This window comes from Lemur catta, chromosome 16 (assembly GCF_020740605.2).
Source record: "Lemur catta isolate mLemCat1 chromosome 16, mLemCat1.pri, whole genome shotgun sequence".
Lineage (NCBI taxonomy): Eukaryota > Metazoa > Chordata > Mammalia > Primates > Lemuridae > Lemur > Lemur catta.
Window position 1 is genome coordinate 36,054,096 of NC_059143.1, and position 24,783 is coordinate 36,078,878.

Here is a 24,783-nt window from a genome sequence, read left to right on the forward strand (position 1 = left end):
CTCTTTAAATATTTCTTCTGATCTGTCCTCTCTCTCTCCTCCTTCTGGGACTCCAATTATAAGTATATTGGATCATCTGACATCCTACGGCTCTTCGATGGATGCTCTGTTCTCATGTTTCACATTTTTTCTCATTGTGTTTGTTCGCATAATTTCTACTAACCTATCTTCAAGATCACAGATTTTTTTCCTTATCTATCCCCAAGCCCACTAATAACCCAGTCATGGCAATTCTTTATCTGTCATATCATGTTTATTACTTCTTGCATTCCCACTTGATTTTTCCTTACAGTTCCTATCTCCCTCTAGATTTCTCCATCTGTTTATACATGTGGTCACCTTTTCCCCTAGGTCAGAAAAACTTTTCTATAAAGGGCTAGGTAGTAAATCTTTTAAGCTCTGTGGATCACAATATAGTCTGTGACATATTGCTCTTCTTTTTTTAAGCAACCCTTTAAAAATGCAAAAAAATTTAGTTCATAGACTGTACAAGGATAAGTCGTGGGCTGGACTTGGCCTATGAGTCATACTTTGTTGACCTTCACACTAGATCTTTTAAACCTATTAATCCTAATTAAAGTCCTTGGCTGATAGTTCCAACATCTGAGTCATCACCGAGTCTGGTTATGTTGTTTCTTCACAATATGATTTTTTCCTTGCTTTTTTATCTCTCATAATGCTAGGTTAAATACTGCACATCATGTGTAGAAGCACAGAGACTGAAGTGAATTATTATTTATGCTGAAATTGGGAACACCTCTTCTTAGGTCAGGCTTAGGGTTGAACTAATTCACTCAGAAGGTGAGCTGAATTTGAGGGTTTTTTTTTGTTGTTGCTATGGCTACCCTCAGTGTACCACATCCTCTAGTGATACCTTCTGCTTAGTTAGGACCTGAAGTATCATAGATTTTTCAATGTTCATGCTTCATTTTCTGCTTTACATTATTTCTGTGTGCCTAGGTCACAAAGCAAGGTCTATATCCATGCTGTTGATCCATTCCCAGTGATAGACTGCTGTTGCCCGTTATTCTGTATTTGCTAGGCTGGTGGCAGGAAGTAGAGGGTTCTATGTTGTCCCAGACCTGCTGTCCTAAGACCTCCGACTTAAGTGGTGCTCTGAATACCTAAGTCTAGGGTATGAGGCTTTCTCAGCTTTTTCTTCCCTTTCTTCCCACGGCAGCTAAAAACTTTGTTATGTATCTGTGGTGAGTCTTGTGGTAGGACACCTCTAATGGGACTCTCTTGGAATTCTGGGGCTGGGACAGTTTCCCTTTCCCACAATATTATATAACTTCATACAATAAAATGAATGCACCCATTTTAATTGCACTGTTCAATGACCTTTGAGACATATGTATACCCTGTAACCCTCTCCCCTCATCATCTCAAAATATTTACTCCTTCTCCCTCCCGGCCAATTCCCCATCACTCCATCCTCTTCTCTCTGCCTAGAATGCTCTGCCACCAGATAGCTGCAAGGCTCACTCTCTACCTCCTTCAAGTCTTGGCCCCAAGGTACCTTCTGAGAGAGGCCTTTCCTGACCATTCTCTTTAAATTTGCACTCTCCCAGCCCCATTCCAAATAGCTCTCCTTATTCTCCTTTCTGGTTCTTGTTTTTTGGCTTAAGCACCTGGGTAGGTATTGATGCCATCTACTGAGATAAGAAATATTATGGAAGAAAAAGTTTTGTGTTTGTTTTTTGGAGAAAATCAAGAATTATGATTTAACCTTATTCAATATTTGTGGGACTGTCAAATTGGCACCTGAATGCACAAGTTTAGAGCTCAATAAGGATGGTCAGGTCTGAACTTTTAACATGAATTTTACGTTGTCCAGAGATAAAAAAGGTTCTTGCCTTTGCCATACTATTTAACTATTATAGTTCACTGCATCTGTTCTCTACTTATATTCAGTCATTTCTTGCCTTAGGCTAGTAGGAAATTTCTTTCATGTTCTCTCTTGCTTAGTGTGGTAATTCTACTTTGTCTTGCTCCTTAATTCAGCCAGATCATATCATCTTATGCTTTAGATGGGAAGGGGTATGTTCCAGCGCCAGCGCGTAATAAAAATTTGGGCACTTGAAAAACATATGTCTAACTCCTCCAGCAGAAGTTAAAAGTGCTCCAAGGTTAGTCACTTCTGTCTCAGATACTGAGTACTGCTGAATGTCTTAATGAAAAATATCAACCCTCAACTCCCTGTCAGCTAAAAATAACAGTAGATTCCTAGTCTCCTCTACCAACACTTTTCAAGGTTAACTCCATGAAAGACGAAAATAGCAAAAGCTAGCTTAAGCCAAAATTTCAGGAGTATTTAGAGGAGAGAAGGTGGTAAAGTTCTGAAAAAGGCAAAAAGTAGAGATGTTATTTATATCTTTATCACAGCATTCTTTTCAAAATATGTAAAAGGAGTTTAAAATATTTTTTAATGAATTTCCAGTGTGCCTACCACTATTTTAGATGGTAGTATTCAAGAAAAAGTTGTTGGAAAACCTGCTCATTTTGAATCTTTCTTAGGTTTGCCCAAGTGAGTGTTGAAAACATGGGATGTAGAATGAGAAGACCTGGAGTCAAGACTTGGCTGAGTAACTTATTAGCCAAGTGACCTCCAGCCAGCCATTCCCCCCTCTAGCCCTGCTCTGCCTCCCTCCCAGGGATGGTGGAAGGATCAAAGAGATAGTGTATATACAAATAATCCCCAATGATAAAGCCCTACAGAAATATATGTGATCATTATCCAAGACAAAGATTCTTAGGAAGGCATTTGTATTAATGGCACCTGAGTGACCTCTTAGCAGCTTGGTTTTCTTATTTGTAAAGTGGGATAATAATCCCAGTTTACATGGCTTAAGTACAGTTAAAGAGATAATAGACATGAGGCACTTAGCCTCATTCCCAGCAATTAGTAGGTGTGCCTAAAACTGTTCAGGCATTTCCTTATCTAGTTTTAAAAACTACATAACAGCATATAGCCAAATGTTTAGCCCGAAAATGCAGTTTTCACTGAATACAGTTGAAGTATCAATAAGTAGCCCACTCTTCTGACAATGACAGAAAAGTGAGCACTGGATATAAACCCAGTTTAACACCCTGCTTTTATTTCCACATGGTTCTATAGAGTGTGCTATGCAGTGAGGTCCTTCCTACTACAGCACCTTCACCGTGCTTTTCACTTCCACTGAGTGTCAACTGGATGTACTTTAATCCCTTTGCATGGTTCTTGCATATCCTTACAAAAAAATATGGTCTCTCAGAGACATTTTTAAGGATGTCAATAGCCTGGTTACTAAGAATGTTACTCATTTTCACCATTGATGGAATAAAGACCAGGTTGACACTGTTAGAAGTGATCTTGAAGGAGAAAGTAAACAAGAAAGCTCCAGGTTTGTGGATATGACCAGTGTTTTCAGGTAGTGAACAGGCAAACCAATGAGAACCTGCAGGAACATTTAGTGAGTGGGTATAGTTGTCAGGCACGACGATTACAGACCTGGACCTTACTTATCGTCAAACTGCCTGGGTTTGAGCCCTGGCTCTGTCTACTTTCTGAATATGTAACTGTGCAAGCTAATTAATCTTTCTAAACTGGTTTCTTTACCTGTAAGTTGAGGATTAAAATAAAATACACCTCACAGGTTTATTTTTTAATGAGGATTAAGTAAGATAATGCATATAATAAATGCTTAGTAAGCATGCAATAAAAGCTAGAGATAATGATGGTGATGAACAGAAAAGGAGTAAATAGCTTTTCATGTGGTTTAAATAATTTTTTAAAGCTAAATAGTCCACATGATATATAATAACATGATGCTCTATCACCTATTACAGCTATAACCACAGGAAAAAACCTCTGGGTTAAATCTTTTCTCAAAAACAAAATACTGGCGATCATAATGAAAGGCAGTGGACATTAATATAGTGGAACATTTATATTATAAATCTTATATAGAGCATTTTAATATTATTAAAATATTATAGAGCATTTCCCCCCACTATATTGCTCGTGTGTATTACATAGTTTAAGAAAAAGAAAAAAGAAAGGAAGGAAGAAAAAAAGAAATTGGAATCAGCTCCAGAGAATGGCAAAAGTGTGATATGGATGGGACAGAGGACTGCCACAAGGGCAGGCTAAAATGAATGGGAAAATACTATTTTAACATTACAATGCCCGCTTTTGGGTGATATTCTCAGGCTCACTTAAACATCAAGAGTTTCAAAACTATAATAGGCCACACTTGGCATCCAATTAACTTAAAACGATGAAAGGACAGGAAAATAGCCAACAGCATAGCCACAGCTTTTGTTTTCCTTGGGAATCCTTACAGTAGTGTGGGGGCTAGTCTTTGGTCCCTCAAATGACCACTCAGATGCAAAAGAATGAGACTAGTGGGGGTGGACGCAACAGACACTCTAGCTTAGAAACCAATACCCTTGTGACAGTCTCAGCTCCTAGGTCCCTGTAAAGGACATGCCTGGTTGTAAGAGTTCTCTCACTCAGAGAAGCCCAAAGCTATGGCTTCCCACTAAGTATTTATAGTTCATTCATAGTTCTCCCAGTCCAGACTCGGCTTACCAATCAAATGTCATTTTATCATATCATTTTATCATAGCAGTGTTGCTTGGTAACTCAGCTGACGTTGCACTTTCATCAGATTTCCAGGGAACAGAGCTAGAAGCAGCTTAACCTGCGGTCAATTTCTCATGTAAAAGTCTGTAGCCATCTTGGCAATACATAAATAAAAAAGGCCTAGAATCTAGAACATAACAGAATAATAAAATATTAATAAGAAAAAGATAAAATAACTCAATAAAAAAACTGGCAAAAGACTTGAATAGGCACTTCCCAAAAAAGGAAATCAAAATGGCCAAAAAATATATGAAACATGCTTGTCCTCATAAGCAATCAGGGAATTACAAATTAAAATTATGGTGAGATGCCATTACAAAACTGACAAAACTATCAAAACTAAGTGTTTATGAAGACATAAAGCAATAGGAATTCTCATACACCACTGGCTGGAGTGTAAAAGGGTAGCATCCTATGGAAAATGGTTTGGCATGACAAATGCCGGCCAGCAATTCCACTATTGGGTAAACACCCCAGAGAAAGGTACATACATGTGCTTACTTATTATTAAAATTACATATTTATGTTTGTGTGATCATTTAATTATTGAATGTCTTTGTACATGTAAGTAACACAAGGACAGGATGTTGACTCCTCAGTTTATTCATGAGCCTAGCACTGTGAATCATATAGCTCTTCCGGAAATGTTTATGGAACCAAACTGAATCAGAAAACACTGAGACAGTGATAGGAATTTAGCAAAACACATTTTTAAAAAGGACAGGAAGTAAAAGTTCACAGACCTGTGAAAAATGTTCAGCCACACTAGTAATTAAAGAAATTAAAATAAAATAATGATGAAATATCATCTTTGCTATAAAAAGACAAATATTAAAATAATTATAAAGCTCACAGCTGCAAAAGTGTAGTGAGATAGATCCTCTCATATGTTACTTGTGGAAGTGTAAGATGATATACAGATGTATAAATTGTGCATTGTTTCTGGAAAGCAATTTGGCGGTCTGTGTTCAATCTTGAAAATAAAGGTGAAAGAAAAGAAAAGAAAGAAGAAAAAGAAAGGTATTCCCAACATTAAAAACTAGTAAAATTCCAGTTTAAAAACCATACCAAAAATCCAATTTAAAAATGTGAGATGAGATTTCTAAACTGTTCATTAATTATGAATTGATATAAAACACTGGAAATAGGTGAGCAATAATGGGATAATGGTTAAATATATTTTAGGACCTCTATAATACAAGCTAGATAGAAATTAAAATGTGAGATTTTTGAAGAATTGATGATACTACAGAAAATATTGAAGATCTATGTTAAGTAAAAATGGCAGACTACAGAACTGTGTAAAATAAAGCATGACCTCGATTCTATCAAATATGTATGTGTGTGTATATATAATGGATACATACACACAGAATACAGCTGTTAAAGCAAAACAGACTACAAATACAGTTAATGTTGAAAGAAGGGACTCTTACCACTGTAGTTCTCACCAAGGTTTGTTAAGTATAACTTTCTCTGCTTTAATACTTAAAAAAGAATCATACTAAATATCTCCATTTACACTTACCAGATCAATATTTTGCATTATATCCTGAAACGAAGGATGAGTTCGAAATTGTTCAAAGAGATCTCGTTTGTAAAGCAGTGCGTACACCAAGTTCGGGTTGTGGTGAAGGGAATTTGTCAGGCAGGAATTGATGATCTCTAACATCATTCGAATCACTTCTTCGATGACATTTAGGTCTTGTGCCTTATAAAGAAAGAAAACCCCAACAGAGTCAGTGTTTTTCTCCCTTGCAACAGAATTAATCAAAATAAGAGTAATCGCTTTAAAATTATGACAATATTGGAAAGATCATGTAGAAAAGCTCTTCAAGACTATTGCTATCAAGAACCTTTATGATTAGGTTTATTAGTTACTAAAGGATTTGGGTTAAAATCTTTAGTATGGTGATAATTAGGAATTTCACATAATAAATTATAGATTCACCAATCTAGAGGGAAATTTGGAGCTTATACAGCCCCTCATTAAATAGATCCTAATTTGTATTCTCATCATCATATCCCCCTAAAGTGTTAGAATTGCACAATGTAAGTAGTGTAGGGTCATATTGACTCCAAGAAAAGTGCCTGATTCAGAAAATGACCTCACTTCTCTACACTATCATTTCAATCTTTATATTTAATGATAAATAGACTAGGGTTTTGTCACTGTTTCCTCAGAGTTAACAGTCTTTGGGAATCTGAACATAAAATACTTGTAAGACAGCAAAGCTCAAAGTAAGCAATCAGCAAACCACTTGGAAGCAAGAGCAATGGAAAGAACAAAAACAATAGGCTTTCCTTCTCTTGCTATGTTGCCCAGGCTGGTCTTGAATCCTGGCTTCAAGTGATCCTCCCACCTTGGCCTCCCCAAGTACTAGAATTACAGGCGTGAGCCACTGCACCCAAACATGATTAGTCCTTGAGAAATAAAATGAGGTTTCCTTGAAGTAGGGTATCTACATTAATTGGTTTTGCTATGTTCTAAAAACCGTAATAAGAATTTCTACATACATTATTTTATTAGTTTAATTCCGAGCAATTCAGTTATTATCTATCTAGTTAGGAAGCTTAGAATTTGATCAAAGAATCATAAAATAATATAACACACTCAGAAGTTACAGCAGACACTAAAGCCACTCCCCTTAATGCTAGAATCTCTTCTACACCATGCATACCAAATGGCCAACTAGCCTATCCAGGAACGTAGAACACTTTTGAGAGGCTCTTGGTTCTTTGCAGTTACAGAAAACTGCTATAGCTTAGCAGAAGACCATCACCTTACTCCTACTTATGGGTCTTTGGTCTACTGTCACAACCATCACCTTCTTAAATTCTCCAGCAACCACAACAGTCTCTCGGTATAACCTGGTTTAAAGCCTTCTCATCACCTTCCTCACGTTCTGCTAAATGTTGAACTAGCAGATGTTGGACTGTTTTGATCATAGATGTAATTCTGTATACATTTGTAATCCTTGCAACTAATTCATTTCTATTTTAAAGAGACAACAGTTCTCTGCTTACCACTAGTTTACCATTTAGAGAACAGTCAGAATTCCTATTGTGTATGTGGTTTCGTAGAAACCACGCTCTGTGTATTCTCCCATTCCTGTTGGAAGATGGATTGTGGCTTCAATGCATCAAGTAGATCATGGAATAATTATGTGCTAGAGGGGTAAATATGTACCAGGAGATTGAGATTTACTAAAAACAAAGTATCAAACTTTTGGTTAATTCTAATTTCCAAGGAAAACTATCCCAATAATTATAATTTCCAAGTTATCTAAATCTTCAACTTGCTACCAAGGCTAGATTCTGGTGCGGGTACCTACTATACATGGCAATAAACAAATGTAATCCTTTATGTTTCATTTTTACAAAGCATTATTAATAATGACTGCTTTGAAAAAGCAGCATAAACTTGACCAGAGGGTTTCTTGAAAACTACAAAATCATCCAAATCTCAGTATTTAAATAGACCTAAAAGGTTATCTAATCTACTCAGTATTTCAGTGTCAGAATTTCAAATGGTATTAATATTTTTTTTCACAAAGCTTAAATGAGATAACGTTTGCAAAGCCCTTAAAACAGTGTGTAATTTTTAAAAATTAATTTATAAAGCTGGTCCTTTAGGGGACAGTGTATAGAAAAACTGCCTTGCGTTTATGGAATAAAATATGATTTTATAAAAAGACATACTTTTGAAAATTAATCATGTTTCCTCTGTACTGTGTCAAAATTAGCTTTGTCAGAGATATAATCTGATGACTCAGTGACAACAGCAAAATATGTAGAGAGTACTCTGCCTTTTTCATTCATGGTATTTTCTTTCTAGTACATACAGCTTCTATAACAGGAATGAATCCCAGATCAAACACGCTTTCTCCTCAAAAAAATGGGCATACTTATTTTACTGCAGACAATTTCAATGTAAAAACAAGAAAATGATCCCATTTCCAGATGTTGCTGATAGTTTGTACATGTTGGGAATGAAAGCCCAAGAAATTCTATGTTAAGGTAGTAACTTAGTATCAAATAGACAAGTTGGCAGTTGTGGGAATATTTTACCTTGTTAACAGCACTCAGAGTTGCCTTTCATTCTATAAACTTCCTTTTCCTTTTAAGAGGGAATTTATACAGTTAAATAGTTTCAAATCATTTATTTTTAGATTCCTTAAGAGAAGCATATGTATCTTGTTTGTATTAGTTTTGGGGGGATTCCAAGAGAGTTGTCTAAATTTCCTGCATTTTCAGCAGAAAATAAAACCTTCAACAAAATTAATGGGATTTTGCCAACGGGGGGAGCAAGGGGAGGAAATGCACAGGCAAGGCCCTCTTTAAAGTTAATGCGCCAATGGCCTTCAAAGGCGATCATTTCGTGATAGACTCTTGTTATCTTTATGCAGTTAACTCACTGGCGCACACACTGAAAAACTTTGTGACCGTGTTATTTCTAGCCGGAACTGGATTTGTCCCAAAACATTGAGCTCCTGATAGAAACAAGTGGCTTTATATTACACACAAATCACAGCTGAAGAATAAATCCTGTGACCAAATGAGACAATGGGTAACATTAATGAAGTGGTGGGAGGGGGCGTTGGTGAGGAGAGAGCAGAGTTATGGCAGCACCGGTCTCGCGTGGGAATGCAAAACTGTGTGGTCTTCTGCTGCATTCCTTGGACATGGTTTGAAAGTGGCTTACAGCCTCAACTAGAAACCTGGGAAGTTGTTCTTTAAAACACTGATTCCAAGGCACTGGAGGTAGGGGCGAGGCAACGGTGGCTACCGGGGGACATGGCTAACTGCATGTGTTTTTTCGTATCTGGAAAACAGTCAGAGAACTTACAAAAAAGGAATGTTCTGACTGAAATCCAACTAAGTTGCAGCCCCCAACAATCAGAGTACCGTAGCAGGCCATTCGCACTGCACAGAACTTGGGGTGCAGAGCAGAGCTTCTCACCTTTCCCCAGGCCTCCCTGCTGGCAGAAGAGACTAAGCATATGCTGGAGGTTGGCCTTTCTGTTCTTTAAAATTTAATGTTTTACCTTAAGCATTAGTGTTCATTTTCATTCTTCTTAGGATATATTGGTGTTTTATTATAAAAAGAAGTACCTTTCCACATCCTACAAAAAGTAAAATCTGAGTAAGATAATGCTCTAGAAGATGTATCTTTTTAGTGGCTTTGAGTTTCTACTGAGTGCCTCCTCTCACCCCAATTTGAGGTCCTAGAGCCCCAGGTCAGTCCCAGCTCTGCCAATAACTAGGTGTGTGACCTCTGCTAAGTCACTTGAGTCATGGTTTTTATTAATATTTGCAAAAACAAGTGTTTGTATGAATTTTAAAAATCTCTTCCTACCCTCAAAGTCTCAGCTTCATGAAGTATTTAGAAAATACTGAATTTAGAAAGCAAATTATATGAGAGTAACCAAAAATGTAATTAACATATAAAAGTACTTAGGGTAACTTCAAATGTCAGGAAAATTCAGAATTTACTTTAGATTACCCCACCACCTTGAATAGAGTCATTGTTAGTTTTCAGAAGGGGAAAAAAATCCAAAAACCTTTGAAAGTGAAAATGTACAAGGCTAAGTTCCAAAATAATCATTTTCTAAACCAAGGAACCTACTGATTCTTCTATTTTCAATGTATGTTATTTATCTTTGATATTGTTAACACACAGAAGGGAAATAATCTCTAAACTTGTATGCCATGGATTTCACGTTGATGTCAGAGACCTATGACGTTTGATGCCCTTTTTTCATTCTTTTTTTGGGGAGAAGAGTCAGTGATACCAAGAAAGGCAGCTAAGGATCAAAAGCAGTGGTGCTATAGCCCTGAAGTAAAATAAAAAAAGGAAAAACAGAGTGGCTGTACATCAGTAGAGAGAAATTCTTGACTGAGTTCTAGTCTCCTTGATGCGGGGGAAGCATTATTAACATAAGGGACCTTGACTTCAGCTTCTGCTTAGGATGTGGAAAGTGGCAAAGAATGACTTTCTTACCCTAATGGCAAGAAAAAGCCAGATAATCTAATAAAGCATAAGTCTTCTTAAGCCCATCAGAATGTGATTTTGCAAGGCAAGTTCCTCTTCTGTGGAGAGAAGGAACACAAACACTCACCTCTGGCTGACCAGGGGAGGAAGAGGTGGTCTCCACAGAAGAGGGTAAGAAGAAAGCAGCTAAAATGTTGAGAAATTCTTAAAGGCTAAGTGTGGCCCAATCCGTCAAGTCTGGGAAGCTGAAGCCCCAGAGGCAGCAGAGTTTATACTCACTTAATAGCTGTTTTTCACGGGCCTTGACCAGGTGCTCATGAGGAAGGCTGGGTGTGGGGCAAGAGACCAAAGACGGCTCCTCCACGTGGCTCAAGCTTGCAGGAGGTGATCACCTGCTGCTGGGGGCTGGTGCCAAGACTCACCTGCTCCTCCGACCTTTCTCTCATACTGTGCAAAAGCCTTAAGCTGTGGGGGTAGCAAACCCTCTTGGCTTAGAGCACACACAAATTTCCATGGCTTTTAGGGGAGAAGTAGCAAGAACCCATCTGTCTGCCCCTGAAGAAGAGGTAGGGAATTCTCTCACCTCCAGGACACAGGCAAAGATCCCTTCCTGCTGATGGAGGGATAAAAGCAAAGAATCTCCTAGCACTGGGATCTGAGGCAGGAAGCCAGGTGGGTTCAGGATCCCATACCTGTACCAATACGATGCAGAGATCTGCTAACACTGGAGAAGGAACAGGAATGCAGAGAAAACCCCACTGCTAAGACCCAGGCACACACGGGGACTCCCCAAGATTGAGGCTGGACCAGGACGACAGAGAGACCGCTTCTCTCCAACCCCACTGCAGGGGCTGCTTAAAGCAGAGGGTAGTAAAGAAACACTGAAACAAAACAAAACGAAAAACAAAAAAACCCTCTGACACCACAGATCCCACTCTTTAAGCTTAAAGTAACAATTGTGTAATTTGAAGCCAGTGGTACACTGAAGATACAAAACCCAAATTCTGCTCAAGTCTTGACTAGAATGACTCAACTCCATATTAACAGTTTAGCAATACTTTTTATCTCGGTTTCTACTGTCCTATCACAATGTCCAACATTCAACAGGAAATATGAGACACATAAATCATATAGTCCATGAGTACAAGGGATGACTTGGTAGGCACTATGGCAGGCGCTGGGAGGGACTGATGACCCCGATGCATTTGTGCCCTCACACATGTTACCATTTAGGGGAGAGGCGCCCTGTGAAGAGTACAGGGTGCTATGGGAGTACCTGCAGTAGGGTGGAGTTGGGGGGCAGGAAGAACAGAGTAGCAGAGCCAAAGGTATAGTTCAAAACGCACAGCTTTATAGTCATTCATAATTAAACAGGTCAAATTTTAGACAGTAAACAAAATATTCCCAAAGGATGGGAGAAATAACAAAAATAAAACACTAAATGAATAAATTAGAAAATAAGATAAAACCACAACAGAATAAGTGACTAAATACATTTGTTTTTATTAAAAGCAAACAATAGACAAAATGCTAATCAGAAAAAAGAGGAAAAACAGAGACATAACTTCAGAGATAAGAAAGAGAATACAACTACAGATATGGAGGACATCTCAGTCTTCCTGCCTTGCAGGTGCTGGCTGCTCCGTGTCCTCGCACGGCCTTTCCCCTGTGAGCAGCATGCAAGTGAGCAAGCAAGCTCCGGTGTCTCTGCCTCTTATAAGGGCACCAGCCCGACTGGATCAGGGCCCCACCCTCGTTACCTCATTTCGCCTTAATTAACTCATTAAGGGCTCTATTTCGAAACACAGTCACATTGGGGGTTAGGGCTTCAACATACGAATTTGGGGGAAACACAGTTCAGTCCATAACAGCTTCACTAAGAGGAGCCTCTCATACCCTCTGATATGAAGCAAACAGTACCGCCTGTGAAGTATTCTTGACAAGAAAGAAGAATGAGAATCTATCCAAGTCTTTAGAGCTAACTTCCACTTATAGTAAGTATCAAGGACGGAGAATGAGTTAAACACCACAAGAGGAAACCAATGGACACACCAGAATGTGGAAGACACCATGGGACAAATGGTTCCATTTCTTCAATGTGATACTGGACAGAAGATAAGGATGGGGGTTGTTCTAGATCAAGAGACTCTGGAGATTAAAAAGCAAATGTGTTAGTTTTATTTGAATTCTGATTTTAACACATTGCCAATAGCCATTTTTGAGACTTCTGGAGAAATCTGAGTATGCTGTGCATTAGATTATACCTAGAAAATACTGCTACTTTCCTTAGATGTGATAATGATATGTGATTATAAAAGAAAATATTATTTTTAGAGATGCATACTGAAATATGAAAGAATAAAATTCCAGGATTTATTTTAAAATACTTCAGTAAAGGAAAAATTTAAAAAGTTCAAGGAAAGACTATATGACCAAATCTAATTGTAGAATCTAGGTAATGGGCATATGGGGGTTCATCAAACTACTTCTGTATATGTTCGAACTTTTTTCATAATAAAATATTTTTTAAATTGACAATTTAAATGAAAGGGAAAATTGACTAGGAACTATTATTTCCTCATCTTAACCTATGATCAAATAAAAAATGTAAAGAGAATAACCATGAAAAAAGGGAAAAGTCTGTCTGAGACATGCCGTAAAAAATGGGGATTGTGTTCATATGGTTTTATGAGTAAATGTCTTCAGAGAATATATAATTACTCTGCCATTTAAGCTTTTAAATCAGAAAAAAAGATAGTTTCTCATTTTGTTCTTTCTTAAACAGGGGTAACATACTATAATTTTAAAATCTGGTAAAGTTAGTTCAAAAATAAAAATAAAAACCAATGTCACTAAAATACGCAATAAAGCATATGCATGTCAAATTCAGTATTGTACTAAAAAATGCTACAATCCAAGTAGTTTCAAGAATTCTGGAAGACTGCAATATTAGCAATTCTACTGATGTACTCACAGTAAACATTCAAGGGAGAAAAAGAAGTTACGATCATCTTAATAGATTTTAAAAATGAAATAGAGAAAAGTCAACAGGCACTTCTCATTTAAAAAATTGTTTGGCAAAGTAGGAGAAAGGGGCTTCCTAACAAACAATAGAAAAATGCACAATGGATACAAATGCATAATCCACAAAAGATAAAAACATTTACACCATTTTTTTGCCATACCATTTTTTAATGAAAATAGCAAATAATTGTAATTTCCAGTGTTGTAAAGAAGACAGTAAATGGGCATTCTCAACAGAATACTGACGAAAATATCATCTGCAACTACCTTTTCAGGGATCAATTTATAAAATATACTAAGAGTCTTAAAAAAAAAAAAACTGTGAAGATTTTTTTCCCCTGTGATTCTAATGTTAGAAATTTATCCTAAAAAATAATTAAGACTGTGGCCAAGGATTTACCCTTGTGGAGGTTTACTGTATAACAAAGCATTTTTGATCATCCCTGAATTAGGTTTCTATAATGGCCATAACAAACAACCATAAATTTAGTGGCTTACGACAACACAAAATTTACAATCTCATAGTTCTACAGACATTCAGGTAGCTTTTGTTCCTTTGAGTTTCATGAGGCCAAAAGCAAGGTGTCAGCTGGGCAGGGCTCTTTTCTGGAAGTTCTGAGAGAGAATCTGTTTCCAAGTTCATTGAGGTTGTTGGCAGCATTCAGTTCCTGTGGCTGCAGAGCTGAGGTTCCTTCTCTTTTTCTGACATGATGGTCTCTCAAAAAACACTTAACTCCTAAGTTCAAGCAACCCTCTAGCTTCAGCCTCCAGAGTAGCTGAGATTACAGGCGTGTGGCACCATGCCAGGCTCCCTATATTTTTGTTGGTTATCACCAGGAGTCTCTGTGCCTGCATTCCTTATCACATTGCCCTTGCATCTTCAAACCAGTAACAGCGTGTCAGCTACCACTCAGCTTTGAATCTCCCTGAGGTCGCCTTCTGGCATTGCTCTTCTGCTTCACCTGGAGAAAGTTCTCCACTTTTAAGGGCCCATAAATTTAGATTGGGCCCACCTGGATTAACCAAGCTACTCCCTGTTTTAAAGTCCATAACCTTAGTTATATCTGCAAAGTCCCTTTTGCTGTGTCACTTACCATATTCACAGGTTCTGGGAATAGGATGTGGATACTTTTCAGAGGCCATTATTCTGCCTGGGGCAATCCCAAATGTCCAACAATACATGACTGATTAGATAAATTACAATACATCTGGACAAAGGAATACCATGAAGCTATTAAAAAGATGTATCATGCAACTAAACTTTAAAATGTATAAAAATAGGATGGATTGATGGAAGAACAGCAAGATGGATAAATTAGTGATAATGCAGGTTCAGCAAAATGTTAACTGGAGAGTCTGGGCGATAGGCATTCACTGTAACATTTTCAAACTTCTTTGTATGTTTAAAAATTTCATAATAAAATGTAGGGGAAAAAACCAATTAGCCCAATGATTTTCCAAGCTCTGCTACCTTCAGGGTTTCAGTGGTGTTCAAACTTACTGGGTGGAAATCTAGGTATCTGTGAGGATATTTCTAGGAAAGCAGTAGGAAGTAAGCTTTTGCATAAGGTTTATAAGGATACTATGTCTCAAAGAGCATTAAATGTCACTTCATTTTATTGTTCAAATAATTAGCAAATTAAAATAGATAAGCAATAGCATAGTATGCACTTTGTGAATTGTTAATGAAAAACCAAATAATTTATTATGCTTGAGGCATTTTTATTTTGAAACAAGAAGTTCCCTCTAGAATAACACATAAAACTAATGCTGTCTTGATTTAATTATTTCTAGATGGGAATAGACAAATCTACCTCACAGTTGAACAGAATTTGACAAAACAGATCCTCAGTTGATTGAAATAGACAAACAGTGAAATGAATATAAAATAACCACAGAAGGCAATGATTTCACAGACATTAACTGAGGGTCAACATCATGACATGCAGCAATGTCCTAAGCACTGAGAACAGATACCAACAATATAAAATAAGATGAAGTCCTTGTCCTTTATTTCACCTTGGAGTTATAAAATCCTGCCTAGGTTTGTAAGGCAGAAATATCTCAAAAACATTTCTTTCAAGATATGTGAAGAACTTAACTTTAAAAAAAGAAAGAAAAATCAGTTATTTTCACTTGGAAATAATATTGTAAATATATCTGAGGGTGTCACCGAAGACACCAAAACCGCTTGTCATAGATCTAATCAGGAGCAATTGCTGCGTATATTAAAGACTCCCCCATTTTATGGAAACTTGGCCAGGGTATAGAAGAGCAAATACTGTGGCACAGTAGTTTACAGCTCAGGTTCTGTGGTCAACCCGACTTGTCTCTGAATCCCTCTTCTGCTAGTTACTGCTTATGGAACCTTGGGCAAGAGTCTAAACCTTGATTTGTTTATCAGTAAATCTACTACAGAAGAGTGGAAATGAGATAATGAATATGTAAAACACTACTCCAATGCTTAACACAGGGTAGCAGCTCAAGGAATTGTTGCTCTTACTAGTAAAAACAATAGTCATAATGAATGAAAGTTCCTTATTAGATACAGATGTACTTGGAAGGTACATTAAGGCTATGAAGCACTAGGAGAAACTAACATTTTCTGACTTGGACTTTAATGTCTACTTACAGAGACGTGTTTCTCTACTATGCTGAAATCTGAATTTTAGAACATTTAAGTGCATTACAATGAAATGCTCTAAACTGTGAATGTAAGATCTTTAAGAACCTATCTGCTATTGTTATACTAAATGGTTAATCTCCTTAGGAAATATTATGTTAAAAAGTATTCCAAGTCTAATGCTGAAATACAGGCGACCCCTGATTGAAGACAGCCTGATTTGAAACTCATTGCTTTATAACCATATTCCACAATAATGACCAAAAGGCTTATTTAATGGATGGGACCAATACCTACATTTTGTCCAAATAACTGCTAATGCTCATGATTCAGTCAAGGTCAATGGCAGTGAGGGTGGCTTGTTCTGCTGCTACAATTAGAGCAAGGCATCACTGATGTTGCCATGGAAACTGCCTATTGCCCAGCAATTTACCATTCAAAAACTTTGGGAGGTAATCCTGTATTAAACTTGCAATTTATTTCCTGTGGCAGAAACTAATTTTAAAAACAGTTTGAAGGTCCTCAGAGTAATGAAGAACGCTTACTATAGCAAGAGTTACTACAACAAGATGTCTTCAGTACAAATGTCATTGGACATGTATTTCCAAAGCCTCAAAAGCATATGTGTTATACACAACCCAATTTTTAGCTGCTGTTGTTTGTGATTATATGGTTATAATATACAAGTTTTTCATTCGCATTATCAATTTTTGTGTTTTTATGATATCAAATTAGTTTGGGGATGTAACTTAATATGTGTAATATTTATAAGGGTCTGACTTAACGTAGCTCAACTCAGGATCATATTTTAGCAAGCAGTAAGTCATGAGCTGGGGGCTGCCTGACATTTTGTTAATATAGTGCCAATTTCTTTGGGAGAGACAGATAGATACCTAATTTTATTTCCCTGGGAAGAAGTTTTTAAAAACAACTATTAATATGGAAAAGATAAAATCAAAATGGAGGGAAAAAGCAAACTCTTAACACAGTATGAGGAAATCCTCCTTTTTGAGGCAAAGAAAAAGTTGTTATTAACGTAGAAATGCAGAAAAAGGTCATTGAAGGAATGTCCTCAGTCAAAATTTACTTGACAAGAAGGAATGGGATCCCCCAACACTCTTTCTTTTATTGCACTTCTTTAGTCTACTTGCATCAATTTGGGGGTAAGGAGAAGATTTTCTGAGGAAGATAACCAAACGCAAGTAAAAGCCATTTTATGGTAATGAATACACTGTAACAAGAAAACTTTCAGTACTCATGCTAGCATCAATGGCAACAAAGCTAAAGTTCACTTGGTAGCATTTCTCAAAGCACAGTGACAGTATAGGAAGTCATATAATGAAGAGGCAGCTTTTTCTACAATGCGTGAACTGTTAACTAATATTTGTGTGCAACATTCCTATTACCAGAACACTGAACCATCACAGCAGGGCCTCTGCCACGACCGAAACGACCAGAAAACTTCTCCTTCCCGTACCAACCTCATGGTGGTGCCATGAGGATTGAATGAGTTAAATAAAGCACTCAGAACAGGGCCTGGCACTTGGTAATGAGTAACAGAATGCTTTCACAGTCCTGTCCTGGTGAGACGGAAAGAACACTGGGCCAGGAGTCAGGAGACCTCAGTTCTAGACCTGACTGTCCTAAATAGTTCCTTCTGAGCTTGATCAACTCATTTAACCTCTCTGGGAATTATCTTTCTTGTTAAGTAGAAATATAATGCTTGCCTACCTTGTAAAGTTATGAGGATTGACTAATTTGAAAATGCCTTGTTATCCATAAATGCTACAGAAATGTGTAATTAACCATGTGAATTAAAACTGAAGTTTTGCCTTCGACTCTAGAAACCCTGCCGTTCTCTAGTGGTGTTTGAATATTAAGAAAGAGCAATACGGTTAGATAATTTAGCATCAGATAAAGGAAGTGGCCATAACTCTCTTTGGTCAGCTGTACGGTAAGTTTGTAAATAAGAAACAGGCAGTTTCAGTTTTTCTTTAGTTAAAGGCAAAGCATGCTTTCCCTAAGATACAAGGTGAGAGACAATGTCAGGCACCAGGTCAAGCAGGGCAGATTGTACCGGCTGCATCACTTACACATCAGTCACGGAAAGAGGGTGCAACAGAAAGTCTTTGTCATGGACATCATTCATTTAACTTTGGCAAGAACCTAAATGTGCGCAGAAGCAATCAGAGAAAAGTCTCTACCACATTTCATCCATAAAGCCAGTTATCAGCTAAAACTTTCCTGAAGCCCCCTTGGCTTTAGCAAGAAATTGCACTGTTAGGTGACAAGAACACTCATGTATCCAGAAAAAAAGGAAAATGGTAATATAAAACCAATTTTAGTAATTTAATTGCCTTCTTAAAAATACCTCACTAAGCAAAAATTTTTAGGAAGCAGTTTTTCTCCTCCTAGGTAAATGATTTATATATAAGAAACATGTTGTGACATCATTTGAACTAATTTACTGGTTATTATCCAATAGTCACTCCTAACTCTAACCCTTTGGTATGTCAAAAAGCCAAATAAAAGAATGATTATAACTTTCCTAATGGCTTCAACTTTATGTCAATTAATTTTGAGCAAACTGGATGAAGAATCAGACATGTTGAGCAAAAAGAATAAGAAAACTGAAATGCAGACAAAGACACAGAGGGGGAACTAAAAATGCATTAACTGCACAAACAAATCACAAAAAGAATAAGAAGACTGAAAGACAAAGACACAGAGGGGGGAATTTAAAATGCATTAACTGCACAAACAAAAAATCACAGTTGCAAACTCCCTTTCACAAAAGATCCCCAAACAGTTGCTGTCTGAATATTCCTTGCACCGCCTAAGAGCTTTGATAACATAGATACTGGACACCTGCCTAGCATTCTGTGCTTCACTGTAATTTACTGGCCCTGATAGGTTTGGTTCAATATAATCTAGGCAGGTGGGGAAGTTCTATTAACTCCTTCAGGTTACCAGGCTAATTGATGAAATTTAATCAATTCTCCCAATAGCTACCAATTAGCCACCACAATATTCCCAGATGAAATGTGCCATTCATGTAACAAATGCTGAATGACTGATTTTATTAAAAAGCGCCGCAGTAGGTGGAGTTTAGAGTCAAGTGGGGGAGGACTGTAAATTGTGGGAAATGCTATGAAGGGAGAGAAAAGGGAGGATAAATAAAAACAATTTAGACTGAGACTTGAATAAAGCAGCACAGGAAGTATCCCATTTAAGACTTCATATTATAATAATTTCAGGAGTTTCAGTCAAGTGTCATTAGAGATTTCCAATTAAACATGGAAGAATACCAGAAATAGGAGAAAATGCCTAATTGTGGAATGCATAATTTATTAGCAGTTTTAGCCAGTCTCTCCTGAATTACCAAAAATCAGACTATGCTTTATAGAGTGAAGGTGCTGATGAGCCCATTACTTTACAGACTAAGACCTGGAGAATAATATATTAAGCTCAGTTTTGAAGATGATTTCAAATATTATATTTATTGGACATGAAGAATGGCTTTCCTGTTCTCATTTTTGTTTTCCCTAAACTTTTGTTTTAATTTTAATCAAATGAGTATAAAGTTCAAAGCTACTGCTAGACTTACAAAAGAACAGTCCTGACTCATCCTTTCCTTTCTCCCAATATCCACTGACTCCAAGCAAATACTTTGAACCATTGTAGCTATTTCCTCCATTTGCTTTCTTATTCTGAAATGTGTGCTGTTATTCATTTTTAATTTTATAATTTTTAATTATCGATTTACTTTTAAAAATGAGGCATTCCCTCTTCTAAATTAATTTTCAAATGAGCTTGTTAAGTTTCACAGATTTACTAAACTGTGAGAATATCCACTTTTTAAACCACCATATGATGGACACAACTAAAATAAAATGGATATTCTTCTAAGCCTGTGATCCCCAATCCCTGGACTGGTACCGGTCTGTGGCCTGTTAGGAACTAGGCCGCACAGCAGAAGGTGAGCAGTGGACGAGCAGGTGAAGCTTCGTCTGTATTTACAGCTGCTCCTCATCACTCGCATCACCTCCTGAGCTCCACCTCCTGTCAGATCAGCATGGGCATTAGAGTCTCAGGAGCTCGAACCCTACTATAAACTGTGCATGCTAGGGATCTAGGTTGGCTGCTCTTTATGAAAATCTAATGCCTGATGATCTGAGGTGGAGCTGGGGCGGTGATGCTAGTGCTGGCGAGCAGCTGCAAATACAGATTATCAGAAGACAGGTTTGACTGCACAGAGACCATAATAATCAATTGCTTGCAGACTCATATCAACACCCTATCAGTGAGTGGCAAGTGACAATTAAGCTGCCATCTGGTGGCAGGCTTTACAGTGGCAAATGAGCATCTTACTTCAATTCAATTGTACAGCTGCATCTGGTGGCAGGCTTTAAGTCAGAATCTGACACTTATTTTAGTCTGTGCGTGGCCAGCCCATTATTTTATTTACCACTTCCATCCGCGCCTCTTTCCCACACTGGTTACTTGTCTCAGTCACAGTTTTGGTAACCCACAAGCTAACTGTAGCAAAAATGAATTAAAAATATGTCGCTGGAGAGCTTCTTTGAAAAGGGGGGAAGACCCAATGGATGAGACAGCAGAACATAAGACTGCCAACAAAATGAAAGCTGCATTTAAAAGAAAATACCAAGAGTTCTACCTAAATTACGAGTTCATTGCAACAGGTGATTCACATTCTCCAAGCCTGCTTTGCATAATATGCAGTGACCGGCTATCCAACAAAGCCACGAAACCTTCAAAACTGCTTTGCCACATGGAGACCAAGCAACCTCCATTAAGACAAGCCTTTGGAGTTTTTCAAAAGAAACACATGTGAACATGAAGAACAGAAGCAATTATTGAAGGCCACCACTTCATCAAATGTGTCTGCACTGAGAGCATGATTCCTAGTGGCCAACCACATGGCTAAAGCTAAGGAGTCCTTTACTATTGGTGAAGAGTTGGTCCTGCCTGCTGCTAAGGACACTTGCCGTGAGCTTTTGCGGAGGCTGCAGTTCAAAAGGTGGCACATGTTCCTCTTTTGGCTAGCACCATAACTACATGAACTGATGAAATAGCAGAGGATACTGAGGCACAGTTACTAGAGAGGATTAATGAGTCACCGTGGTACGCAATCCAGGTTGATGAGACTACTGATGTTGACAACAAAGCTAACAATGCTAGGTTTTGTGTGATATATTTTTCAGGAGGACATGTTATGTGCACTTTTATTGCCAACCAACACCACAACTGCAGAACTATCCAAGTCTTTGAATGATTACATATCAGGAAAACTGAATTGGTCATTTTGTGTCAGCATATGAACAGATGGAGTGGCTGCCATGACTGGATGGCTTTCTGGTTTCACTACTAGGGTCACGGAGGTCACTTTTGAATGTGAGTCTATGCACTGTGTCATCCACAGAGAAATGCTGGCTAGCCAAAAAATGTCACCTGAACAAAACAACATTTTGCAGGATGTGATTAAAATTATCAGCCACATTAAAGTACTTGCCCTTAACTCACGTCTGTTCGCGCAGCTCTGAGTGTTGATGGATACAGAGTACACGTCTTCTCTTATACACAGACGTGAGATGGCTTTCTAAAGGTAGATCACTGGCCTGAGTTTATGAGTTACAAGAGCCGCTCCAGAGATTTCTTTTAGAAAAACAGTCACCGCTGGCAGCACATTTCAGTGACACAGAATGGGCTGAAAAACTTGGTTACTTGTGTGACATATTCAACTGCTCAAAGAACTCAATCTGTCACTTTAGGGGAGAATGACAGCTGTGTTCAAGTCGGCAGGTAAAGTAGCTGCATTCAAAGCCAAACTGGAATTATGGGGGTGATGAGTGAACACTGGGATTTTTGACATGTTTCAGACATTAGCAGAGATTTTGAAAGAGACTGAGTCAAGGCCTTCTTTCTCCCAGCTGTTGCTTGATCACCTGTCTCAGCTTTCAAAAGAGTTTCAGCATTACTTCCCAACCACAAAAGACCTCTAAACTGGGAAGGAATGGATCCATGACCCATTTGTGAATAAGCCAGGTGAACTGACTTTGTCCGTGTTACAGGGGGATCAATTGCTTGAGACTGCAAATGACAGTGGCCTTAAAAGTATGTTTGAGACTTCAAATCTCCATATGGTCTGGATTCAAGTCAAAGTGGAATATCCTGAGATTGCCACAAAAGCACTGAAAAGCCTGCTTCCATTTCCAAGATCCTATCTTTGTGAAGCAGGGTTTTCTGCAGTGACAGCAACCAAAATGAGATTACAGAGTGGACTCGACATAAGCAACACACTTCGGGTGTCACTGTCTCCCATCACCCCCAGCTTGGGACCATCTAGTTGCAGGAAAACAAGCTCAGGGCTCCCACTGATTCTGCATTATGGCAAGTTGTATAATTATTTCATTATCTATTACAATGTAATAATAACAGAAATAAAGTGCACAATAAATGTAATGTGCTTGAATCATCCTGAAACCATACCTCCCACCACCCCCCAAGGAAAACTATCTTCCATGAAACCGGTCCCTGGTGCCAAAAAGGTTGGGGACCACAGCTCTAAGCTAAATTGTTAAAAGAAATGAAACCAAGATTTAACTGGAAATCTGAGAATAAAATCGTGCTTCAAATTTTATGATACTGCTTTGAGACAATGACAGTTAACCAAATTCCCATATATGAATGTCTGTGTGTAAAATGGAGGGAGAACAATGGTTTCCCATGCTTAGTTACTAGAGGAAAATCTGAGTCTGTGAGAGCTGGGGCGTTTTCCAGAGTGCCCTCTAAATTCAATTAGGCCTCCCCTAACTGCACCTCATGGTCATTCCCTTTGACTGACAAATTTATTTTGTAACTTGCAGAATATAACGAATCCTAGGTTGTTGGTTTTTTCCTTTTCTTATTCTCTTTTGTTTTCTCTTCTTTTCTTTCTATTTAAGAGTGTGGCATTCCCAATAGGCACAGCGGCAATCCTGCTGGCTTTCTCTCTTACTCCTGTGCTATTACGTTTAATTTGTGTGCTTTTATAACTTTGTACTTACGCCCACAGGCTTTTGAACAATGGGCACCCATTCAATAAATCCAAGAAATAAATAACTTGATGACTGCAAGTGCTTTGAACTCCACGGACAGAAGGCTCTACATAAGTAGTATAATAGTAAGGACACTAGGATAAAAGATTAAAAAGAAAAAAACAGTCAAAAGCTTGTTCAGAAGACACACACACACAGAGGTTGTCATCCTTTGTTATGCAGCATTCATTTTCCTCATTTGTACTCAGTTCTCAGAACCTCTTCCTCTGTACTTTTTGATAAGAAAATGACAAACATTTGTAAAGCAAAAACACATTTGTATGTAATTTCAAGGAGTATTTCCTTTGAACCATGGATGGGCTGATCACTGAAAGGCTTATTATATAATGAAAGAGATACTTAAATACATCCTGCAATCTCATGGAAATAATTCCAGTGCTTTGAGGAGGCCACTGGAGCTTCCTATAACCTGAGATATGGGAACACATTTTAGCTTTAGTATTTCTCACTTGGTTTATTAAGCATAAAGTATGATATAAGTTTAAAAAAATTAATCAGGATATTTAGCTACTATGAGGTTTATCATCATAGGTTGTTATTAAAGCACTGATATAAAACATGTATTTCAAACAAGCCTTATCTTGTAATATGAACTTCATATTACCAGAACTTCATAAAGTTGGGCACGCTAAAAAACAGGAACAGAGGTATGGACAGATTCTAAGGTAAGAAAGCTAAATAGGAGATTGAAAATATTAATAATTACTTTCATACCTTTTCTTTCTTAGACTTCAACTCAAAAATTATTCCCTAAAAGAATCTTCTCAGGATTAATCTAGTTTCTTGACTAAACAGAGCTCTGTTCTGCCTCAAGGTCTTTGCACATACTGATTGTAACATTCTATCTTCATTATCTTGCTAACTCTTATTCATCTGTCAGGTCTCAGCTAAATATCACTTTCTCAGAGAGCAAATCCCTGATCCCCTAAGACCCCAAATCTAAATTAGGATTCTCATGAGTCTCTTGCATTAGTCCTTGTTATTTTCCATAGCTCTATTTATAATAATTGCTAAATGTTTTCTTCCCCCTCCACTAGCTCCCTGAGGCAGGGTCCAAGTCTGTCATTTATCACCATATATACTCAACGCCTGGGGCAAAACATGACATGAATGAAATCAATAAATATGTTTTAAACATATTTATGGATGGTGCCTTCCCTGAATTTATTCTGTATTTACTATCAATGTATTTTACCCTCCTTAAAATTTAATGAATTATAGCTACCTAATTACTATTAGTAATTAGAACTGTTGTGCTTATTTTCAGATGTAGAAATTGAAATTTAAAAAGATTAAGTAATTCCCTTACTATCACATAGCCATTAAGAGACAGAACTAGGACTCAAACCTAGATATTTCCAACTCCAGAGTCTTTGTTCTTGGATGGGGAAACTGA

General features: G+C 37.7%; 1 protein-coding gene across 2 annotated transcripts in view; it reads right to left on the reverse strand.

The window, feature by feature from the left end:
- The window catches only part of DYM (dymeclin), a 273,454-nt gene that overhangs the window by 55,911 nt on the left and 192,760 nt on the right, over positions 1-24,783 (reverse strand). For both annotated transcript variants that reach the window (XM_045528017.1, XM_045528018.1), the window contains exon 15: positions 6,156-6,338. In XM_045528017.1, the coding sequence (XP_045383973.1) occupies positions 6,156-6,338 (183 nt within the window). The remainder of the gene's footprint in view (positions 1-6,155; positions 6,339-24,783) is intronic.